Source organism: Bacillus rossius, chromosome 11, assembly GCF_032445375.1.
Source record: "Bacillus rossius redtenbacheri isolate Brsri chromosome 11, Brsri_v3, whole genome shotgun sequence".
In the NCBI taxonomy this organism is placed as follows: domain Eukaryota; kingdom Metazoa; phylum Arthropoda; class Insecta; order Phasmatodea; family Bacillidae; genus Bacillus; species Bacillus rossius.
The window spans coordinates 33157551-33180955 of NC_086338.1; the positions used below are offsets into that span (position 1 = coordinate 33157551).

Genomic DNA, 23405 nt, shown 5'->3' on the forward strand with positions numbered 1-23405 from the left:
CTGTGTAGACGGAAGATAATGAAGCGCTGTATTGTCACAACTGGTAGGTGTCCGGGAGGGAGGGAGGCGTGCCGCGCTACGTTGCTAAGCTGGCGCGGAGAACTAGATGACTCACCGGTCGCTGCTGGGACGAGGAATGGAGGAAGCGAAGAAACTTGCCGGGGGGGGGGGGGGGGGGGGAACTGGTGACAACATTCTCTCTCTCACTCTTTTTTTACTAGCTTCTGAGCTGGCTTTCTGTAAAGGGGGGAGGTCTAAAAATAAACAAGAGACCATGATGTGCGAGCGTGTGCTGTGAGCGTGTGTGTGTGCGAGAGACCAGGTTGTGAGTCTGTGTGTGAAACAGAGGCCTTGTTGCTTGTGCGTATGTGTGGGGGCTGGCCAGAAACGTCATCCGTCACCCGGCAGTTAACGACTTCCACTCCTCCCCGCCAACCCCCCCCCCCCCCCACCCCCAAATTTTATTTTTCCGTGTATAGCGCGCATCCTTATTTTTTTCCTTTACTTGAGGGGTAAAAGGGCGCGCTATACACGAGTATATACGGTAATTATTTACTTAAAATTTTTGACAAATGTGAGAAAATATTATCTGAAATTTTTTTATGAACTACCAATGCAGTAAAAATGAAGTGCATAATTAAGCTGCATTTTCTAAAAAAAAAAAAAAAAAATCGATACTTTTTTTTTTTGTGTGGTTCTTACACACTTCTGTAATCAGCAATGAATTCATTGTTTCATGCATAGCACCTAAACAAATTTAATCAATTAACTGACTAATAAAATGTGTTTTATCCATATTATCAAATGATAATTTGCTAGTTATGCTTATGAGTAAAATCTTGTACAACTAAGCCTAAATTGTTTTACCTTTTAAAACATGAGTAATACTTTTTTTGAACAAAATTTAATTTAATTACCATAAAAAAAGTATAATCATATGGTATGAAATGTTAATTATAAACCCATTCATGACTTTTATAATTACTTGAGATGATACATAGATATTTTGTTGCCAAAATTTCAATATTATGTCTTGTATTCATCATGACCATAAGTTGGTTTTGAAAGGCTGTCAAATTGTCAATTCTCAGAAAATATAATATGTTTGAGTATTGAAGCTATATATAGAAAATAAATTTTAATCCAGAATTTTATTTGCCTGTGATATATCCACTTAGATCTAATAACTATTATAGTTTTTATGAATTTGGTTTGATTTTCAGGTTGTAGAGTTTTGAAATGTTTTGAATTACAATAATTTTCAAATTGGATTGGGTTTTGATTATAGATCAAATGTTGCTGAAGCCTGGCCCATCTTCTGGTGATAACCTATCCCAGGATTCTTTGCAGGGTGAGTTTTACAAGTTTTTTTTTAAAATGACACTTTGCTTGAACTGTGGTGTTTCTTTCCTTGTGCTGTTCTTGCCTGTGAAGTTATGGTTGATCAATTATACTGTGATTAAGGAAGCCCTTCTGAAAAAAAAATCAAAAATGTTTTTCTTTAGTTACATAAGTGCAATTGAACTCAAATTTAGCTTGGTTCAAGTGTCTTGTCGCTTCCACTTATGGCTCGCAACTAGGCTGCAATCTTTTAGTCTGGGACTTTTTTTTTGCTGCGGGTGCTCCAAAAATCATTCTGAAGCTCCCAATTCTAGCCATTCACAAGTTAAAAAAACACATTCTCTTTAGAAAAATAAATCAACTATACAGGTAAGAACAGTTTCTTTACTACTTTTTAACAGGATGCTACTGAGAAATCATGAGCAGTTTTTAAGAAACGAACAACCAAGGAAGAACATCACTTCTTTGAGTTATATACGCTTTACTTTCGCCATGGAAATTACGCAACAATATATAGTGTGTCTGCAGATAAGTCTTGATACTCACAAAAAAGTAAGGAAACCGAAGTACTGGTCACAAAAGTTACGAAAAAGTAATACACTTGAAAGACTGGTCACAAAAGTCTCGAAAGCCACGTAAAAGTAAAGAAACTGAAGGTTTGGGCACGAGAGTCTCGAAAGTCGTGAAAAAGTGGAAATTGAAACTGAAGGGCTGGTCACGAAAGTCTCGAAAAAGTAAGTAAACTGAAGGACTGGCCACAAAAGTGTTAAAAGGCATGAAAAAGTAATAAAATTGAAGGACTGGGCACAAAATTCTCGAAAGTCATGAAAAGTAAGGAAACTAAAGGGCTGGTCTCGAAAGTCACAAAAAAGGTTAGGAAACTGAAGGACTAGTCACGAAAGTCTTGAGAGACATGAAAAAATAGGGAAAGTAAAGGACTGGTCATGAAAGTTGAAACCCGCCTTCCGGTCAAATTGGAAGGGAGGTCCCGTCCCCGACTCACCCTGGGTAACTATCAATACAAATACAGGGAAAACCAAAAAAAGGTAATTCACTCCAAAAAGTCGCACCCGGGCGGTCGAGCAATGAAAGGCAGAAAAACTACGAACGTATACAGCAAGACTTTGGCTCATTTCAACAATCAAACAGATTAAGGCTAATCAAAATTTTATTATTAATATCATTTTCAAATGATCCAAAATACCTATATACATAATCAGAAAATACAAATACTATAAAAATACTATATAATAAAAACAATTAATTATAAAAGTTCCAAAAAGAGTCCTACTGGGAGCCGGATTTATACACGTGCACGATCATGAATATTTGCACGTCTTGCTTCCAAGAATCAAACAGCTGATAACCGTGACCTTCAGAAAATGCGTAGATATAGTTCAGTCAAATGCGCCATGCAAAATATCACTCAGTCGCAATGAGGCGGCTGCACTAAAAATGTTTTTTTAGTTCTGAGGGCAAATCTCGCAGGTAAACATAATTTAAATAATAAATCTCTTCAGGGCATAGCAGCAATTTCTACACTCCACATTTATCATAGTTCAGCAAAGTAGCATTGACCCATTTTATAGAACGGGAAGGTCTAATCCATAAGCTTGCACAGTTATACGCAGTTCATATAAAAGTTCGCCTCGCAAAACTATGCTTCTTTTTAATAATAAATTTTGATCCACAACCCGCTACTGCCAAAGCTGTGTGTCGCCTCTTTACCTTAGCGTAGATTTCGAATATCTTGCCACTGAAGACGCCTCAGGGTAAGGCAACGCCCCATCTCAGCAGGCCCCGGCGAGGACTGGCCGGTGCGAAGTCGAAAAGCCGTTTTTCTTGCCTCGCGACACACGTCCGGTCGCGGCGACTCCAAAAAACCAACAGACCGCGGCCCACAGTTCAGTCTGGGCTCACCGGCACTCGAGCGCTCATGACGTCATTGGCGAAACGAACCCGCGCTCCCAGTAGCCAGCCATGAAAACTCAATCGATATATATATATATATTGAAAAACAATAAAACTAGAATACACCAAATCAGAATAAAACTATAAAAGGAAAAAATGACAATAATTAAATAATTAACCAAAAAAACATTAAATAAATTTTACAAAAAGAAATCCTTTAAAATGGAAATAATTCGTAAAGTCAATAATAACTAAAATAAATAAATAACATAAATGTGGCCTGGGGGCCACAAAGTTACAAAAAATACCTATCTAAATTAGGAGCATAATGCTGGAAGTCAAGAAACTTTAATTTCCAGCAGCGATTTGCTAACTCACAGTTAAGTTTTTGACGTCATACTTCAGTTTATAGTCGCACGTGGAAATTATATCAGAAAATGTTTTAGCTTTCTAACTTCAAATCAGTACTTTCCTGTGAACTGTAAAACATTGTGTATTACATTTGCTCATGTTTAATTTTAGTTATATATAAAATTGTCAAAATCACCCTTAGATAAAAAATTTGTAGGAAAATTTTTTTTATAAGGTTACGAAAGAGTCCTGAAATTGGTTCACAAGATATGATATTTATTCCTCTGTTAATCATTTTGATATTTGATATAGTTACAGGAAAAAGCTAAACAAATTCTCAGAGTGCTCAATTATCTGTGAATAGATTGAAGATTTAAAAAATAAATAATTAATTCAACAATGCTACTCATTGTTACGTTTTCGTTTATTGTTAATTTTGGTTTTGCAGAGAGAAACATTTTGCTATCTTTAATTGAAATGTTTTTATATTTTTTCTTGTACATCACATTGAAAGTGAGTTTCATAAACCAAAATCAAGGCATACATATTCCTTTGTGTGCTTTCACAGTAAGCTAGTGTGGGATTGAGTTACCTTTTCTTAATATCATTGAGGTTGGTTGAAAGTCATTGGTGTTGTTACATTGTGTTTTAGCTGTAGTTATAATGTACACACAACATCCAGTGATATAAATTTGGTTCTTTATCAATTTGGACTTTTTGTGACATTATTCCATCAGCCGATTCATGTTATTTTACTTTTTTGTAGTTGATAATACCTTTGTTTATGTAGCTTTGGTGATATGTGATTTACAGGTAGTAATTATTAATTCCGTTGGTTCTAAAATTTGTACTAAAATTATTATCCACCGTAAAATGTTGGATGCTATGTATCAAAAATAAAAGTAGAAGTATTTGACATTAATTTATATTGCTGAACTTGCAGTTGCGCTATTAAATACATATTATTTTATTTAACATGACATTCTATTAAAACTATAGCTAACATAGTTCACTTTATTTTGGTACACATTTACTGTTTAATATAATTTGCAAATTTGCAATATAATTTCAGTACTAGTTTTTACAATTGAAACCAAGTAGAAATATACTCTTTTTGTGGGGACAGTGGGAAGTCTATGTTACATTTGTTTACAGTGTTAGAAATAATAAATTAATCAAAGTTAAATTATTTTAATTGCTAGTGTTCTCAACACCTTAATTTATCTGTGAGATGAAAATGTTTGAGTTTTGTCTTTCACTTTTTGTAGCATATAATTATGTTTACTGTAATTTAATTTATGCTGCAGGTAACAGCTATTTTTCGTAAAAATAAGAAGCTGATGTAGATACAAAAAAATAAAATACACTACTTGACTGAATTAAATTTAAAAAAAAAAACTTAATCAAAAATAATGGATACGATGGTACTTGTACTATTTTGCTATTTAGAAAGTGATTTTACATACTTGATCAGCCAGGGGGTTCAGATCAAGGTTAGTATAAGGGGAGGTTGCCACAGATGTGCGCGCATATTTCTGCGCAGGCAGCGAAGTGACGTCACGTGCAGTCCACCGCCTCGACCTTGCTCCCGTCCCGTCCCCCAGTCAAGACGCGCGCGCTTTCACAAATTTATCTTTCCGTCCCGACAAAACTGGACACACTGTCATAGAGGCGATCTCATGACACGCGTACTTCTAGTTTCATCTTCATGTGCATGACGAATTCAGCTACTTTATGTGTACCTCGCGTGTGTGTTTAGAGTTTTATTTCCTAGCCTGATAAACGTCAACTTGTGCAGTGTTTGGCGTTTGAACGAATATTTTATAACATTAATGCAGCTTCAATACTAGTTTGCTGTGTGGTAAAATGCCCGGTACTGGGTGTGCTCTAGCTGTTTGTAAAAATCGTCGTGAAAAAAAACAAAAAATTTCATATACCACAGATTTCCAAAAGAAATTGTGTTCAAAAGCCAATGGGTGCAACGCTGCAAACGACAAGATAAATTCAATCCTGATACATCTTATGTTTGTTCAGATAATTTTATGGTCGAGGACTATGAAAGAGATCTACAGGCTGAACTGTTAAAAACTGAACCGAAGAAAGTTTTGAAGAAATCTGCTGTACCATCTCTAAAATTGTTGTCTAAGGATCATATTCACCGGGAGGATACAAATTCTGTAGAACGTAATTCTCGGTACAATTCAAGACAAAACAAAAAAGGTCAACAGAGCTTGTTCTTTATTTCAACGAATTTCTTCCGGAGGACCATAAATATATTAAAAGTCTGATTTAGTGAATACAAATATGACAACGAAACGATAGCCAAATACAAAACAAACGACCCGACTGCATGCGGCCCGCCATCTTGCCGAACTGTTTATACGACACGCTAAAGGGGCACAAGTAACACTTCACACAACAAGGACATAAGTCACAAAGTCCGAACATTCCGCCCCCGTTGTTAGCTCCAGGTAACAAACACAAAGGTATATACAGCAAGGAAAATAAAGCAATTTGTTACAGATTACATGATCTTGTTGAATTCTGTCCTAGATCATAACCATTGTCCACTGGCAAAGGGCACAGCTTAATCAGCGGACGTTGCAAGACTCTTGTAGCAGTCCGGATAGTAGCCACCCGGGTAATTCGGTCTGGTCCTGGGTGAAGAGCTTCAATTCGAGCGAGACCCCATTTGAGTGGAGGGGTGTGCTCATCTTTGATCACGACCAAATCTCCAATCTTGGGCTGACCACCTGGCTGTGTCCATTTGCTTCTCTGCTGGAGCGAGTACAAATATTCCTTTCTCCAGCGTTTCCAGAAATCTTGAATTATACGTTGGACCAGCTGCCAGCGATTTAATCGGTTAATGTTGAGGTGGGTGATGTCAGGTTCGGGTAATGATGTTATGGGCTGTAGAATCAAAAAATGAGCAGGTGTTAAGACATCAAGTTCTGACGGGTCTGAGCTGATCTCACAAAGAGGACGAGAGTTTAAGACCCCTTCGATGCGAATCAGGATGGTCGAGAGCTCTTCATAAGAAAGGATCTGTAAGCCAATGACTTTAGTTAAGTGGTTTTTAACAGACTTCATGCCAGCCTCCCATAACCCGTCAAAGTGCGGTGCTGCTGGGGGGTTGAAATGCCATGCAATTCCTTCCTGACTCAGCTTATTGATCACTTCAGTGTTATGGGTTGTCTGTCTTACAAACTGGTAGAGTACTTTGAGTTCTCGATGAGCTCCAACAAAATTAGTTCCACAATCACTGTAAACGTGGGCTGGCCTTCCCCTTCGAGAGATGAAGCGAGAAAATGCTGCCAAGAACAAACTGGTTGAGAGATCAGAAACCAATTCCAAATGTAGGGCTTTGGTGGCAAGACAAACAAACAAGCATAAGTATGCTTTTGTGGACTTGCAAAACAGTCTGAGCTAGGGTTCCACTGTACACCAAGAACTTTCACCACAGCTGGCTGTTCTTTGTCAAAAGACATAGATGCTGGGGATTGTAGCTGGTCTGGGGACAGCCATTCAAGCACTTCACTATGAGTGCTGGCAAACTTCCTGAGATGGAAGCCACTAAACGGGCCTTCTCTATCAAACGTTTATTTATTATTATAAATCAATTTGACTTTGAATGACTCGAAAGTAATTAGACTAGTTCTAATGTATTTATAGAATAAAAGCAAAAGAACTAATCATTTTATATTAATTTATGGGTGCCAACAACTTTTAAGAAGTTGTAAAACTGAGTAAACATTAAAATACTTAGCTATTTAGACTTGATTATGAATGACACAATATTCGCAACGTGATCGGGAAATAACCGTTATCAGTTTTCAGTGACATTCCATAATTATCAACAGATATTCATAATTTGTTTAATACCAGTAAAATAGTATCAAACTCTTTGAACCTGTTTTATTGCAAGTCTTCACTTAGCTAATGTTTACAATACAAAATTTATTCTAATTAATTTATTGTCCTGACTATTCAATAGGTAGAGCTGGGTATTTCGTGGAAAAATTCGTAAGTTCATTAGATTAGTTGACATACAAACTTTTTTACTTTAACTCAAGTTTTCACTAGACTTAAACAGTATGGTATTGGTTTAAAGAGTATTGAAAACGGATTTCTCGTGATGTTACTATTCCGGTGTGTTAGTTTTTGCAAAGCTGGTAAGTTTTGTAAAATTCCTTTACAAATATCTGACCGACCTGTTAGTATAGTTCAGTAGTAACGAACTATGCATTATGATGTCTGTCTTCGATGTACGGGAACTCAGCAACAAGGATTCCACGTCTTCATCCTTGAAACGCCCTTCAGCTGTTTCATGTCTTCGTCCTGGGAACGCCTCGTAGTGATTCTTCGTCTTCGTCCTGGGAACGCCTATCGTCGATTCCAAACCTTCGTCCTGGAAACGCCTCTCGTTGTTCGTCTTCGTCCTGGGAACGCCTCTCGTTGTTCGTCTTCGTCCTGGGAACGCCTCTTGTTAGTTGTCTTCGTCCTGGGAATGCCTCTTGCTGTTTCTGGATGATCTCGTACAGTCAATTATGCAGAATATTTCATTCTTCGTCCTGGGAACGCCTCAATATTACTTCAAATCTTCGTAGTCGGGTTTCATAATCTTCATCCTGGGAACGCCTCGATGTTTCTTATAATCTTCTTACAAATAATAATTATTCTTCAATTCAATAAATATCTCCAAATTATCAATATTATTAATGTCTACTATTATTTCTTGCCATTCTTCAAAGTATTCTAACAGTCTTAATTTCAATTTCTGCAGTAATAAAATGTCACGTCTAGCTTATCCGATGGTTCCTATATCAATCCTCCCTTTTCGTTTTCACTTCAAATTCCAAACCAACTTTTATTTTCCAGCAATAGTTTTTGTTATACCCTTTCGACCAATACCAGATTGTTTTACAAACTCTTAGTCATATAATATTAAACATGAACTTTTAAAATACCCTCCTTATTGGTAAAACAACATATCTCATTCCTTGAGCAAAGAAATTTTACATTAAAAGATATAAAAACAAAATTACTGACTTATGGTTCATAGAGAAATAAATAAATGTGCTCAGAAGTGAAATTATTAATATGATACATTAATTTAGTTCCTCCATCTTGTTATATAAAGTTGACAAGTTCAACCTTTATAGAATGCCCCTCCGAAGAATGTCTACACTGTGTATGGTGACACTATACACTGGAGGTATTCTTCCAATAACACTAATACATTATGGACAAAATTACACTTTAACACATATCATAGTTAAATATATACAATAATTACATACAATCAACACTCAAATAACGAAACAACAAAACAATTCTCCATTTAATATGTACATGTTTTCTATTTTAAATATAGTTAAACAATTGTATCATATTTTTGTTTTGTTTTGTACTCAGTACATACATTAACCTTTCACGTTATACAAATATTATGCATTCATATCATCAGTGCGTGTGTAAATAAAACAAATTTTCAAATAAACGATTACCTTGCCCCTCCAAACTTTAATTAATGGGATGCTTGTCAATCACGATGAAAATTTAACTCTTTATCATGTTAGGGTCTTTATAAATTCTTAATTGTGTTACATTGTAATGACCTATTATTTTCCCTGTGTCAATATCTGCTAATTCGTAACATTTTTCTCTTATAACCTTAGTTATGCGATACGGACCTTCATATAATAAGAAAAGTTTCTTTGTAACCAATTCCCAAAATTGACTGCTGTAATTAGTTCTCTTTAGTACTAAGTCGCCGCAAGATAAATTAATTTTGTTTGCAGATTTCAGTCCTCTTCTGCGCGCGTCGGCGGCAGCTATTAAACGAGCTTTTACCATGTCTTGAATTTCTTTCAGTGTTCCTTCCAGATACTTTTTCTCGTTACTAGGTAGTCCTGCAGTAGGTCTAGACAATATCACTTCAGGAATTAGAGTAGATCTCTGTCCAGTAAGTATTTCATGCGGTGTCAACCCTGATGAACTATGCACAGTATGGTTGATCACGCATTCAATGAAAGGAATTTTATTCCTCCAACCAATATGTGATTCGTGGCAAAACGACCTCAGCATGTTCCCTAACGTTCTCATTACGCGCTCTGCTGGGTTTCCTTGAGGATGTCTTATAGAAGATGTGGTAGGAATAACATTTAATTTCCTCAAACCTTCCTGCCAAATTTTTCCTGTAAATTGTGTTCCTCGGTCTGACAAAACGGCACTCGGTTGTCCAATTTCATTTATGAATTGTTTGACTTTTGAATATACAATTTTACCGGTGGCGTGAACGATTGGATATAACTTAGTATATTTTGAAAATATATCCATCGTGACAAATATGTATGTTACTTTGGCTGCAGAACTCGGTAGTGGTCCAAACAAATCTACGGACACTAACTTCAATGGTGCTTCGGGAATGATAGATTGTAATTCGCCTACCATTGTCTTGTGTGAACACTTGGTTCTCTGACATAGATCACAGTAAGATGTGACCTTGGCGACAGTTTTCTGTAAGTTTGGCCAAAATATTTGTCTACTCAAAGACTCTGCTAATTTTTTTGATCCGATGTGTCCCCAAATTTCATGAGTTTCTCGAATTAATTGTAATATTACTTGCTTAGGTATAACAGGTTTCCATTCGTCTTCAAATTTCCTTTTTTTGTGATTTTTATAAAACAGAATACCATCCTCCGAAATACAATATTTCAAATGTATTTTGTGAGTTATTTCGGTATCTTGTAGCTTACTCGTTACTAATTTACAAAAATCATCTTCACCTTGTAATGTTACTAAATTTCTGACAATGTTTGTGAGCAATTTATTCTGCTAGCATATTCGCTACTATATATTCCTTCGTGCAATTCTCGTGTGATGGTACATCGGAAGATAAATCTGGTATTCTGCTAAGGTAATCAGCAACCAAATTTTCCTTACCCTTAATATGTTGGATGTGTATGTCGAATTCTTGCATGAGTAAACTCCATCGAGTTAATCGACTGCCAAAAATTTTTTCAGTTTTTAAACATGTCAGTGCTTGGTGATCGGTTAGTAATTTAATTCGTTCGCCTAAGAGTAAGTCTCGAAATTTTTGTAAAGACCAAATGATGGCTAAAGTCTCCTTTTCGGTGACAGTGTAGTTTCTTTCAGCGCTGTTTAACGTTCTACTGGCCATAGCTACCGTCTTTTCTACTCCGGTTGCGTCCAATTGCGCTAATTTCGTACCCAAAGCATAATCAGAAGCATCTGTATATAATAGGAATTCTCTTCCTTGTACCGGATGGTATATAACTTTTTCTTTAAGAATTATGGATATCAAATCTTCAAATGCTGTCTGTTCGGTTGTTTCCCATCTCCACACTCTATCCTTCTTCAACAAGCTAAATAGTGGTAACGCCACCTGTGCGATTCGGTTATCATAGTTTCGATAGAATCCGATAACTCCTAGGAACGTTCTTAGTTGATTTACATTTTTCGGAACAGGAAACTTTGTTATGGCGTGTAGCTTATCTGACGAGGTTTTAATGCCATCTGGAGTAAGTATATGACCTAAGAATGGTAACTCCTGCCTACAAAACACGGACTTAGATAGTTTAACAGTCATGCCTGCTTCCTCCAAGCGAGACAAAACTAAGTGGATGTGTTCCAGGTGTTCTTCAAAACTGGTAGATGTAATCAGTATATCGTCCACATAGGCTCGTGCGAAACTTCTACATGCTGGACCTAGTGTTTCATCTAAACATCGAGTGAATTCCGCAACAGCATTACAAAGTCCGAATGGCATCACTTGAAAAACATATTGGTAGTTCTTGAATAGAAAAGAAGTATACTTTTGAGAATTTTCTTGAAGTGGAATTTGCCAGTAGCCCGCAGATAAATCTAAGGTAGTAAGAAATTTTACGCCTTGATATAGTCGTAGTATATCACTCGTAGCATGTGGACTCTCTCGATCTCGTTACGTAATTTTATTAACCTCTCTAGCATCTAAACATAATCTAACAGTTCCGTCCTTCTTTCTAACACAAATGATTGGGTTTGCGTAAGGGCTAGCTGCTCTATTTATGACTTTCCAATCCAACATTAACTATAAGTACTTCTCAGCTTCTTCTAAATATTTGGCCGGAATGGGATATGATTTCTTGTGAAAGGGCTCTCCCTCCTTAATTTCAATTTTAGCTTGATATAATTTATTTAATCCGGGTTTGTCAGAAAAAGTTTCCCTATGTAATAATAAGACCTCAAATAAACATCCTTTTAATTTTTCGTCATCTAATGCGATACCTACGGTAGCATTCTTCAAATCTGCTTCTGAAGCTATTAAATCATTAGTGATAATACAACATATTTGTGCTTCCCTTCTTTCCTTCTTTAATGTGCATAAACAATGATCAGTAAATTGCCAATTTTCCGCAGTGGTTGATGACAATCCGTCGTCATTAGTAGTAACTAGCCATCCTCCAAAATCTAATATAACTTTGAATTTAGTTAGAAAATCAGTACCTAGAATAATGGGTTTCGCTAATCCTTTCACAATTAGTACTGGTACTAACTTAGTTTTTCCAAGTCCATTCACTTCTAGTAATGTCTGTTTGTTGATGATCGGGCTAAATTTAGTCGTCACACCTATGATTTTTAAGTTTGGTACTGGCAGAATAGGTAATTTTACTCCTGTACTTTCAATCATTTCGACGCAGTCAGAACTGATGCAAGAAATTTCAGCCCCGCTGTCTAATAATACCGGAACTTTTACTCCGTTTATCATTAAAGTGATTTCAGGACATAAAGCTTCTTTGTCGTTAATCGCGGTTTCTTCACTCGTTTCATCGCTTAAAAATTCCCTGTCGTTGTTATTTAACATTATTGTGTGTAATTGTTTAGTATTCCTTCCCATTGACATATTCACCGTTTTCCCGCTATAGTTATTTTTGACTCCATTCTCTAGTTTTGGGTTAGACGTTCGGAGTCTATCCTCTCTAACCCTACTTAGTTTAACGGTTGTGTATGTTGGTTAGCCTCTTGTGAATGCCATGTCGCGTTTGAATTAAACTCCCGGTTGTTAAAACCCATTACATTACTTCCTCCTTGTACGTTCTGATGTGTTGAATTTTCAAACATAATTTTCGGGTTTGGTATCCACTCTGGTGTTTTACTTACATTACATGCGAATTGATCTCTTGGTTTGTTTCCTTGTGTCTGAAATCTAGTATTTGTCTGTTCCTGTGACGTATTTTCAACTGTATGCACATCTTGTGTCATCTGTGTCATAGCCCCTCCTGCGTTCTGTGTGTTTTTACTATAGTCGTCATTTCTTCTCCAATTTCCCTTCATTTGTTGTCTTGAAAAATTATATTTCCTATCTGATTCCTGATAATTATTCTTATTATAATTCTGGTTACCATATTTCCAAAAATTCCTCCTATTGTATTGGTTTCTGTCATACCAATTTCGTTTATAATTATTGAATCCCAATGTGTTAACCCACGGTGGTCTCTGTTCTCCTGATTTTCAAATTTTCTTTGGTGCCAATTTGAATACAGAGGTACATTCGGTTTAATATTATTACGATTTTCATTTGGTTCCTTACGTTCGTATGTTTCCCTGTTTGCCGTCGTTCTATCTAGCTTTTCAAGTTTGTCATACACTAATAGTTGCTCCTTGAATTCTACAATATTTGAAAATTGTCTACCCGCAAACTGTAATAGATATTTAATAGGTAGTTGTGATAATATTAGTGCAACGAACTCCGCATCCTCCATTCTGCAATCTAAATACCTGGTTCGTTCGTACATTTCACTAACATGTGCTTCTAAACTTTTATTTTTCTTGTCGAATTTTTCTGCATGTAACTGGATTCTGAGATTACTCTGAACCCTAGTATTCCAAAATTGTTGTGTGAATAATTTCCTAAATATTTCATACTCAGTAACAGTATCTTGTAACATTTCCCACCAAAAGAAAGCTGTATTCTTTAAACAATGACTCACACATTTCAACTTATCTGCTTCGTGTAGTGCGAAAGTTTTACAATATTCTTCAAATGCTCTCAAGAATCGCATGGGGTTTTCCGTGCTAATCCCGGAGTAAGTTGGTATACTGTCTAACCATTTCTTAGCTGGATGATGTAAAGCTAATATCGGATCTGTTATAGCTGTTTGAACGATGCTATTATTCATATCCGAACCTCGAATAATTCCTGCGGAATTAGTTAAATTAATAGTTTCCGGTATTGTAGTTTGTGAATGTACTACATCTACTTCTCTATGATTTCTGACGGTATTTCGCAACTGCATTTCCTTTTCTATTTCACCGATTCTTCCTTCTACTCCCTCAAATCTCACTTCATTACGTCTTTTGGTTATGTCTATCTTTTCCTCGACTATATTTACCGCTATATTTTGACATCTACTTTCACATTCTTTCATTTTTTCGTCTACTTTCTCTTCTACTTTACATAGATCCCCTTCTATTCCTTCTAACCTATCACATACTATAGAAAATTTTCTTTCTGTGTCAGTTACCATTTTGCTCATGGCTTTATTAATCTGCCTAATATTTTCTAATAGTTCCTGATTTTCCTGTTTACGTTTCTCCTCCGCTTCTCGTTCTTTTTGTTCCCGTTTCTCCTCATCTTCGCGTTTTTCCTGTCTACGTTTCTCCTCCGCTTCGCGCATTTCCTGTCTACGTTTCTCCTCCGCTTCGCGTTCTTTTTGTTCCCGTTTCTCCTCATCTTCGCGTTTTTCCTGTCTACGTTTCTCCTCCGCTTCGCGCATGAACCTAAATGTTAATTCCATTCCTGACGTGGTAGTTTCCCTTATTCTCGTATCTACTTCGCCTGTTTGCGGTGTTGGTACGTCGCCCTGTCTGATGTTTATGTCTATTTCAGTTTGATCTGTGTTTTCAGATGGATCTGTTTCTGATGTAGCCCTTGAGTTATTTCCCCTTAAGAAATAAGTGTTCCGGTTTTCTTCTGACATCATGTATGTGGGATCTCTAAACTTGAGTTAAAACGGGCCTTCTCTATCAAACGTTTATTTATTATTATAAATCAATTTGACTTTGAACGACTCGAAAGTAATTAGACTAGTTCTAATGTATTTATAGAATAAAAGCATAATAACTAATCATTTTATATTAATTTATGGGCGCCAACAACTTTTAAGAAGTTGTAAAACTGAGTAAACATTAAAATATTTAGCTATTTAGACTTGATTATGAATGACACAATATTCGCAACGTGATCGGGAAATAACCGTTATCAGTTTTCAGTGACATTTCATAATTATCAACAGATATTTATAATTTGTTTAATACCAGTAAAATAGTATCAAACTCTTTGAACCTGTTTTATTGCAAGTCTTCACTTAGCTAATGTTTACTATACAAAATTTATTCTAATTAATTTATTGTCCTGACTATTCAATAGGTAGAGCTGGGTATTTTGTGGAAAAATTCGTAAGTTCATTAGATTAGTTGACATACAAACTTTTTTACTTTAACTCAAGTTTTCACTAGACTTAAACAGTATGGTATTGGTTTAAAGAGTATTGAAAACGGATTTCTCGTGATGTTACTATTCCGGTGTGTTAGTTTTTGCAAAGCTGGTAAGTTTTGTAAAATTCCTTTACAAATATCTGACCGACCTGTTAGTATAGTTCAGTAGTAACGAACTATGCATTACGATGTCTGTCTTCGATGTACGGGAACTCAGCAACAAGGATTCCACGTCTTCATCCTTGAAACGCCCTTCAGCTGTTTCATGTCTTCGTCCTGGGAACGCCTCGTAGTGATTCTTCGTCTTCGTCCTGGGAACGCCTATCGTCGATTCCAAACCTTCGTCCTGGAAACGCCTCTCGTTGTTCGTCTTCGTCCTGGGAACGCCTCTTGTTAGTTGTCTTCGTCCTGGGAACGCCTCTCGCTGTTTCTGGATGATCTCGTACAGTCAATTATGCAGAATATTTCATTCTTTGTCCTGGGAACGCCTCATTATTACTTCAAATCTTCGTAGTCGGGTTTCATAATCTTCATCCTGGGAACGCCTCGATGTTTCTTATAATCTTCTTACAAATAATAATTATTCTTCAATTCAATAAATATCTCCAAATTATCAATATTATTAATGTCTACTATTATTTCTTGCCATTCTTCAAAGTATTCTAACAGTCTTAATTTCAATTTCTGCAGTAATAAAATGTCACGTCTAGCTTATCCGATGGTTCCTATATCAAACCTCCCTTTTCGTTTTCACTTCAAATTCCAAACCAACTTTTATTTTCCAGCAATAGTTTTTGTTATACCCTTTCGACCAATACCAGATTGTTTTACAAACTCTTAGTCATATAATATTAAGCATGAACTTTTAAAATACCCTCCTTATTAGTAAAACAAAATATCTCATTCCTTGAGCAAAGAAGTTTTACATTAAAAGATATAAAAACAAAATTACTGACTTATGGTTCATAGAGAAATAAAGAAATGTGCTCAGAAGTGAAATTATAAATATGATACATTAATTTAGTTCCTCCATCTTGTTATATAAAGTTGACAAGTTCAACCTTTATACCACCAGCTGCCAACAAAGCAATAAGTTCCTTTTGAAGAGCAATGGCTTCTTCAACACTATTGGCCCCTGTGACAACATCATCCGCATAGAAATCAGACTTCAAAACATGAGCTGCTTGAGGGAAGTTACATTGCTCATCTTGGGCCAGCTGATGCAAGGTGCGAATTGCTAGATAAGGAGCAGATGAAACTCCGTAAGTAACAGTCTGCAAACGATAGTCCACTATAGGATCAATTGGAGAACAACGCCACACAATTCGCTGGTAGTCTTGATGCTCCTTGTCCACCATTATTTGCCGATACATTTGTTTGATGTCTGCAGTGAATACAACTTTGTGTACACGAACCCGAAGCAGAATTTCTCGAACATCTGTCTGTAATTTGGGTCCGGTCATCAGCATGTCATTTAGACTCGCGTCTCGCTGGGTCTTAGCAGAAGCATTGAAGACAACGCGCAGCTTGGTGGTGGTGCTTTCTGCCTTGATAACTCCATGATGAGGAAGATAATAGGCTGACTCAACATCATGCAATGGGTTGGCAATTACCTCCATGTGACCACTCTGCAAGTAGTCCTCCATGAAGGCCTGGTACTCGGTACGCAGTCTAGGTTGCTTGACCAGACGGCGCTCCAAGGCCTCTAGACAGCGAACAGCGGGTGCTCTTGAGTCTCCAAGTATTGGTTTAGGTGAATGGAATGGAAGGGAAACCATGTAACGTCCAGAAGGTTCTCGATGGTGAGTGGTTTTAAAGAAAGCCTCACAGGCTTCATCTTCTGGCGATAGATGTGCACAAGTGGGGAAGTCTTCTATTTCCCAAAACCTTTCAACCACAGTTTCCAGAGATGGCGGAGGGCACATAGTCGATACGAAGAGAGTTACACTATGGTTGGTAGGTACAATGGGACTGGGCACTTTACCCACCTGAATCTGCAGCAACAAAACCTACACCAGCTGTTGCATTGGCTACAGCTCAGAGACCTGGTCAATCAAAACCCAGAAACGTGTTATTATCCACTGCCTTGGTGGATGTACAAGACAGTGTCGGTAGTTACCAGAATTTTCGAGCAGTCTTAGACTCAGCCAGTCAGTCGAGCTTCATAACTGAACATTGTGCCCAGCTTTTGGGGTTGACTCGTCAGAAGGCGTTCTTACCAATTTATGGACTATCACAAGCTCCCTTACACACGGCAAAGGGATTAGTTAAATGCTGCATTAAACCAGTTGGCAAAACAAACCCACAACTGCCACTTGCTGCATATGTTGTACCGAAAATAACTGCAGATTTGCCCACATTTCCTGTACATTCTGACATGTGGGATCATGTACTTCATTTGAATTTGGCTGAGGACCAAATGTTCTTTATTTCAACGAATTTCTTCCGGAGGACCATAAATATATTAAAAGTCTGGTTTAGTGAATACAAATATGACAACGAAACGATAGCCAAATACAAAACAAACGACCCGACTGCATGCGGCCCGCCATCTTGCCGAACTGTTTATACGACACGCTAAAGGGGCGCAAGTAACACTTCACACAACAAGGACATAAGTCACAAAGTCCGAACAGAGCTGATAAAAGAACCGCAAGAAATAAGTGTAATTGAATCTAGCAGCCTCAGTGCTAGAAATAAGGTAGAAAATAAAGAAGAAAATCTGAAAAAAGAAAATGAAATTCTGAAACATAAAATATTACTTTTAGAAAATAAACTTCTCTCAGACGCCAAAAATATTAAAAAATTAAAGAAAGAAAATAATAACCTGAAGAGAAAGAATGTAAAAGATTCTAAAGAATCAAAAAAAGTTTCCAAGTGCTGTCGTCGTTGTTTACGAAAAACCAAATAGGGTTGCTTCTTGGAATAAGGAAACATGTGAGGTGGACTAATGAAGAAATATCTTTGGCGTTCACATTAAGGTACCTAAGTAAACGTTGCTATCTTTTTCTGAAGAAAAAAATAAATATCCCTTTGCCAGGTATATCCACGCTTCAGAGGTGGGCATCATCTTTGGAAATGCGTGAGGGCCTACTTCAGCACATGTTTCAGTATCTTGAAGTTGCCGGATCAAAACTGATTGATAAAGAACGCATAGCAGTCCTGCAATTTGACGAAGTTAAAGTAAAGAGAACTCTGGAATACGATGTGAAAAAAGATGAAGTTGTCTGACCTTTTTCATACATGCAAGTTGTAATGGCTCGAGGCTTGTTTTCTAAATGGAAACAGCCACTTTACATAAATTTTGACACAAAAATGACGAAAGATATTCTTCTGTCAGTTATTGATAAGCTTCGTGGTGCAGGATACGTGGTGAAAGCCATAGTAAGTGATCTTGGGGGAGGAAATGTAGGCCTATGGAAGGAAATGGGAATTAGTACAGACAAGACATTTTTTAACCACCCTAGTGCAGAAACCGAGAAAATTTATGTGTTTGCTGATCCGCCACATCTTTTGAAACTCGTCAGGAATTGGTTTTTGGATACAGGGTTCAATTTACCTGGTAACATACACATTAATAAAGGACCAGTCGAAGCCCTTATAAATGCAGAAGAATCCTCAGATCTCAAAATATGCCACAAACTAACAAAGACACATATATCGGTGGAAAAAACGCAGCGGCAGAATGTAAGGAAAGCAAGTGAATTATTGTCACGAACCACTGCTATCGCTTTGAAAACTAAAATGCCCGGAATGGACAAGAATGTGGCACAAGCAACTGCAGACTATATTCTCCTGTGTGACCAATGGTTTGACACCATGAACTGTTATATACCCCGTAATATTGGCGAACCATCCCGAAAAGCATACGGCCAAGAATTAACTGCTCAAGACGAAATTTTAAACAAAATGATTAAAACAATAAGTAAATTGCAATGCTGTGGGAAAAAAACTATGCAACTTTTCCAGAAAGGTGTCATTGTGTCTACGAAATCATTACAGCTTCTTTACAGAGATCTAAAACTGACACATGGTATTAGTTACATATTGACCCATCGTATTAATCAAGACATTATTGAAAATTTGTTTTCGCAGATCCGCACCCGTGGAGGATTAAACGATCATCCCACGCCTTTAGATGCACTATACCGCCTGAGGATGATAATTTTAGGAAAAACCCAAGGTGTGCTACGGACGAACACAAATACGACCGCTGCTTAAGATGACAAGGAATTTGTGGCAAGCAAAGTGCAACTTAGCGGTCTTTTTGATTCAGTAAGTGAAACTGAAAAATCAAAAACAAATTTTCTTAAAGAAGAAGGCAAGTCTGAAGGAAACGTAACTGCGGATGATATCATTACAACACAAACAGAATTTAAATTTTCTACTGATTTAGAAGAAAATGCTTTTGATTACCTTTGTGGTTGGGAGGCAAAAAAAAACTCAAATCAGAGTTCTCCTACTTAGAAAGTAGCAATGAGGCGAATACTCTAATACCAACTGAATCATCGTGGGTCAAGCATCTGTCTTATGGGAGATTGTGTATACCGTCTGAACTATGGTTACGTCAAGCAAAGCAGCTTGAGTGTGAATTCCAAAATTATCATGGTAAAGAACTTCTAAAAGGCCCAGGCGTCGTGACGAAATTGGTGGATAAGATTGCTCCTTATTCCAAAGAAAATTATCAGAGCCTTTGTTTTTCAAAGAACATTCATAAGGATGAAGTGTCTTTCAGAAGAATCCCGAAAATCTACCAAGAGAACTTCTGGTGCCATGTCAGACGACGGGAGGAAAAAAATTAAAAAATACAAAAAAATTGTTACATGAAGTACTTAGGCATTTAAGACCTGAATTTGTATGCTGCATTAAATAGTTGACTTCTAAAGTGACATTCGGAATATTTCATTAGGTCTAATTTTGATCAGGATGACCGAATTTTTATTTATATGGTGCATTATCAACTAAACAATTTTTTTAAGTTACACATGTGTTAAAGCAATCTCTCAAAAACTTAATGCTAAATGAATTTTTTTTAAATTTTAATTTTTTATTTTCCAAGAGTAAAGAAATAATCCGACATCGGAAACTACGGACGATCAATGAGCTAACCAAATATGCAACGGTTGCAATGTTTGGTGAGTACCGAGATATTTTATTGTTTCCACATATGCTTTTTTTTTGTGTATTTTCTGCAAGGTAATCACAATCATCAGTGATGTGAAATGGTTTTTTATGTACATAATAATTTTTGTGCTTATCATATTAATGGAATCTGTTTTTCACGTGTTAACTTTAATACGTTTTTTTTGGGGGGGGGGGGATAATATTTATAATAATGGCAGCCATATCAGTATTAGACCGAGTATAAATATAATGGAACAATTATGGAAGGGTCGTTGTAATAGTGTTAACAACGTGTTCGATCTATACGCGACACTTGCTGCTGTGGCCGGACGCGGCGGACAGATAACGGGCAGGCCGGCAGCTGCGGGACTGCTAGTAACGTCACCCACCCTCGGCCGGCTGGCTACACAGCGCTTACGGGACCGAGGCAACCTCCCTCTACTAACCTTGGGTTCAGACTTCATATGATGTTATTGGGGCAAATAAAATTTAGTAAATGAGACACAACAATAATTTATATTAAGTATTTAACCAATATATGAATATATATATTTTTTTCATTTGTGGATTATTGCCGGTATCATATTTTGATTATGATATAAATTTATGATGTAAAACAATTACATTTTTGCTTTTACCTTTTTTTACCATCATTAGATAACAAGGAAAAAACACTTATTAAGTAATGAAGTTATAGCGATGATGTAAATATGCCTTTTTTTAACTAAAAAAAAATAATAAATGTTATATAAGAAAACTTCAAAAAATTTTATTTTATGGTGTCAAAGTAATATAAATCAAGTGAGTCTAAAAGGGTTTTCATTACACACAGCTCCAAGGTAAGTTTCAATACATTGTTTTCATTTGTAGTATGTAATTGTAACAGAAACACCACTGTTCAAGCCCCTGATGTATACTTAATTAATAAAGTGCAGCATGGATATGAATATGAAATTGCATGTAATTTAATACTACTGTTTGTAAAAAAAAATTAAGTTCTTGTGTTTATATAATTTACCACAGATTGATTGAGACCTGAATGGTATTTTATACTTTCTCAGAACATTTATTAGTTATGACTGCTAAGATTTTAACACTGCTGCTGTTTTATTATTAACGGCTGAATCTAACAAACATTCATCTCAAAGATATATTCTACCTACCAGTTAATTTACTGACTGTAAAATTCTAACCTCTATGTGCTGATTATGTCAGGATTATTTTTGTGGTGCTGAGTGTGTGTGTATAACTGTTTCTGACAAATTAAATTAATTATGGATGAAGAAATTGGTGGAAAGTCTCTTGCAGCATTAAATGAAAATGTTAATTCTTCCAGTTTGTATTTTATATGCATCTACTAGTTACCTCCTCCATGCCAAAATTATTAATCTGTGATAACTGTTGTTTTTATATGTATACACCATATATTAATGCAGAGGCGGCTCTAAGGCTAGGTAAGCCTGTGAAAAATATGGATATGAATTGGGAAATTAAGAATTTAATGTAATTGCATGTAATTTAAAGTGCTGGTCACAATACCCTTTGATTACAATTCAGTTTTCATGATTTCATGTCAGAAAAACTTTCTATTGCCTCGTATGATGATGGAAAATTTCTAAAACAGTCTCGAGCAAATTTATCAAGAAGGAACAGAAAAAAAATTTTAAAAATAAATTTGCACAAACATTATTAACTTTTCTCTGGGGTATATTCCATATCCGTCAGGTAAAGGCACCTGTCCAAAATATTAGGGCCTCACAAGAGTAAAAGGGCCCAGGGCCCCACAAAGTCTAGGGCCGCCACTGTATTTATGATGGATGGCTGTTTCAACAGCTCCACGTAACCATAATTGTCATTCTGCCATTTTAAATTATAGCTAGTGATAGGTCAAAACCCAATCTTCATGAATCCGAATCTCGAATTAGAATTTCAGAGAGTACCTTGAACATACCCCTCGAATTCATCTCTAGGAGTCAAGGGTCCAAAATAAAATAACTTAAAATAAATTTAAAAAAGAACATTGACTATGGTGTTGAAACATTCTATCCTTTAAATGGTTGTTTAATAAACCAAGCTAGAGGTTATCAGTGTTGAATTTTTTAATTTACTTTATTTCCATTAATATTTTTTTCCTTTTCCTCAAATATTGAATCCTTCAAATACTAAGGATTTGATGATTTCATTGGCCCATCCGTAATAATAACTACCCAAAAAATAGGCTAAATATCAGTGTGAAGGTAAGCACGGGTCTTTAAAATATCATTTACATTTTTACAAGTTTGACCGAGTGAGGTGGCATAGTGGTTAAACGTAGGACTTATTGGGTAGGACCTGGCTCCATTCATCCTGGTATCTGTTTTCCGTGGTTTCTTGAGATCACTCCAGACAAACAGACACATGCTGGGATCGTTTCTGCCATAGGCCATGGCTGACTGGGAATATTGCATGTTTAACACTGGTCAAAAAATATAAATTAAGAAAATAAGTACAGCATTCATCCCAAAATCTGATGATTGTCGCCAAAAATGCTGAAACTAAAAGTGGGGTTACCATTATAGGTGATCGCAAACTTTATCTTGCCATTGGCAACGGCTCAGTTGAAAAACTACACACTCTTAGTGCGTCACTTATGCCACTTTAGTCCTGAACCTATAGACAGGTGTGACAGATGAGTGGCTAACACTTGGAAAGCGGTATGAAGGAAAGGGTGCAAATGGAAAATGGAGTCTGTCTAGGGTTCCTTCTGCTTCTCTTCACTGTAGCTGCTGGCCCTTCCTGTTTCACCCTCGTAGGCAATCACTACATTCTTTGATTTCTGAAGGATTGCTTTGAACTAGTCATAAAACACAATTTTTTATCTTCTAACTACAGCTTGGTGTTTCAAAAGGCAGTGTAAATCATTCTACATATAAAAGTGGCACCAAAAAAGGTCTACTTGTGTTACGTACTTGTATTGTACTTGAATTGTGATTTCCACTCTATAAAGTCTTTTTCATAAACTTATAGTAAAAATGTTTAGGGTTGTATTATATTCAGAAAGGGTAAATATGGTAATCTATGGGGTGGTGAAGAATGCATTGTGTGTGTGTGTGTGTGTGTGTGTGTGTGTGTGTATAACCCCAACCTTGTATGTGTAGGCGAGTGAGCGAGTGTTGAGATTTATACACCATTCCCTAATA

The 23405-nt window shown here is 36.5% G+C and overlaps 1 protein-coding gene across 11 annotated transcripts in view; it reads left to right on the top strand.

Moving 5' to 3' along the window:
- LOC134536789 (protein tramtrack, beta isoform-like) overlaps positions 1-23405 on the top strand; it is an 84918-nt gene that overhangs the window by 16763 nt on the left and 44750 nt on the right. For all 11 annotated transcript variants that reach the window (XR_010075879.1, XR_010075878.1, XM_063376714.1 and 8 more), the window contains exon 5: positions 1289-1351. Coding sequence is in view for 9 of the 11 variants with exons in the window: in XM_063376714.1 (XP_063232784.1) it covers positions 1289-1351 (63 nt within the window). In the remaining 2 variants the exon portion in view is untranslated. The remainder of the gene's footprint in view (positions 1-1288; positions 1352-23405) is intronic.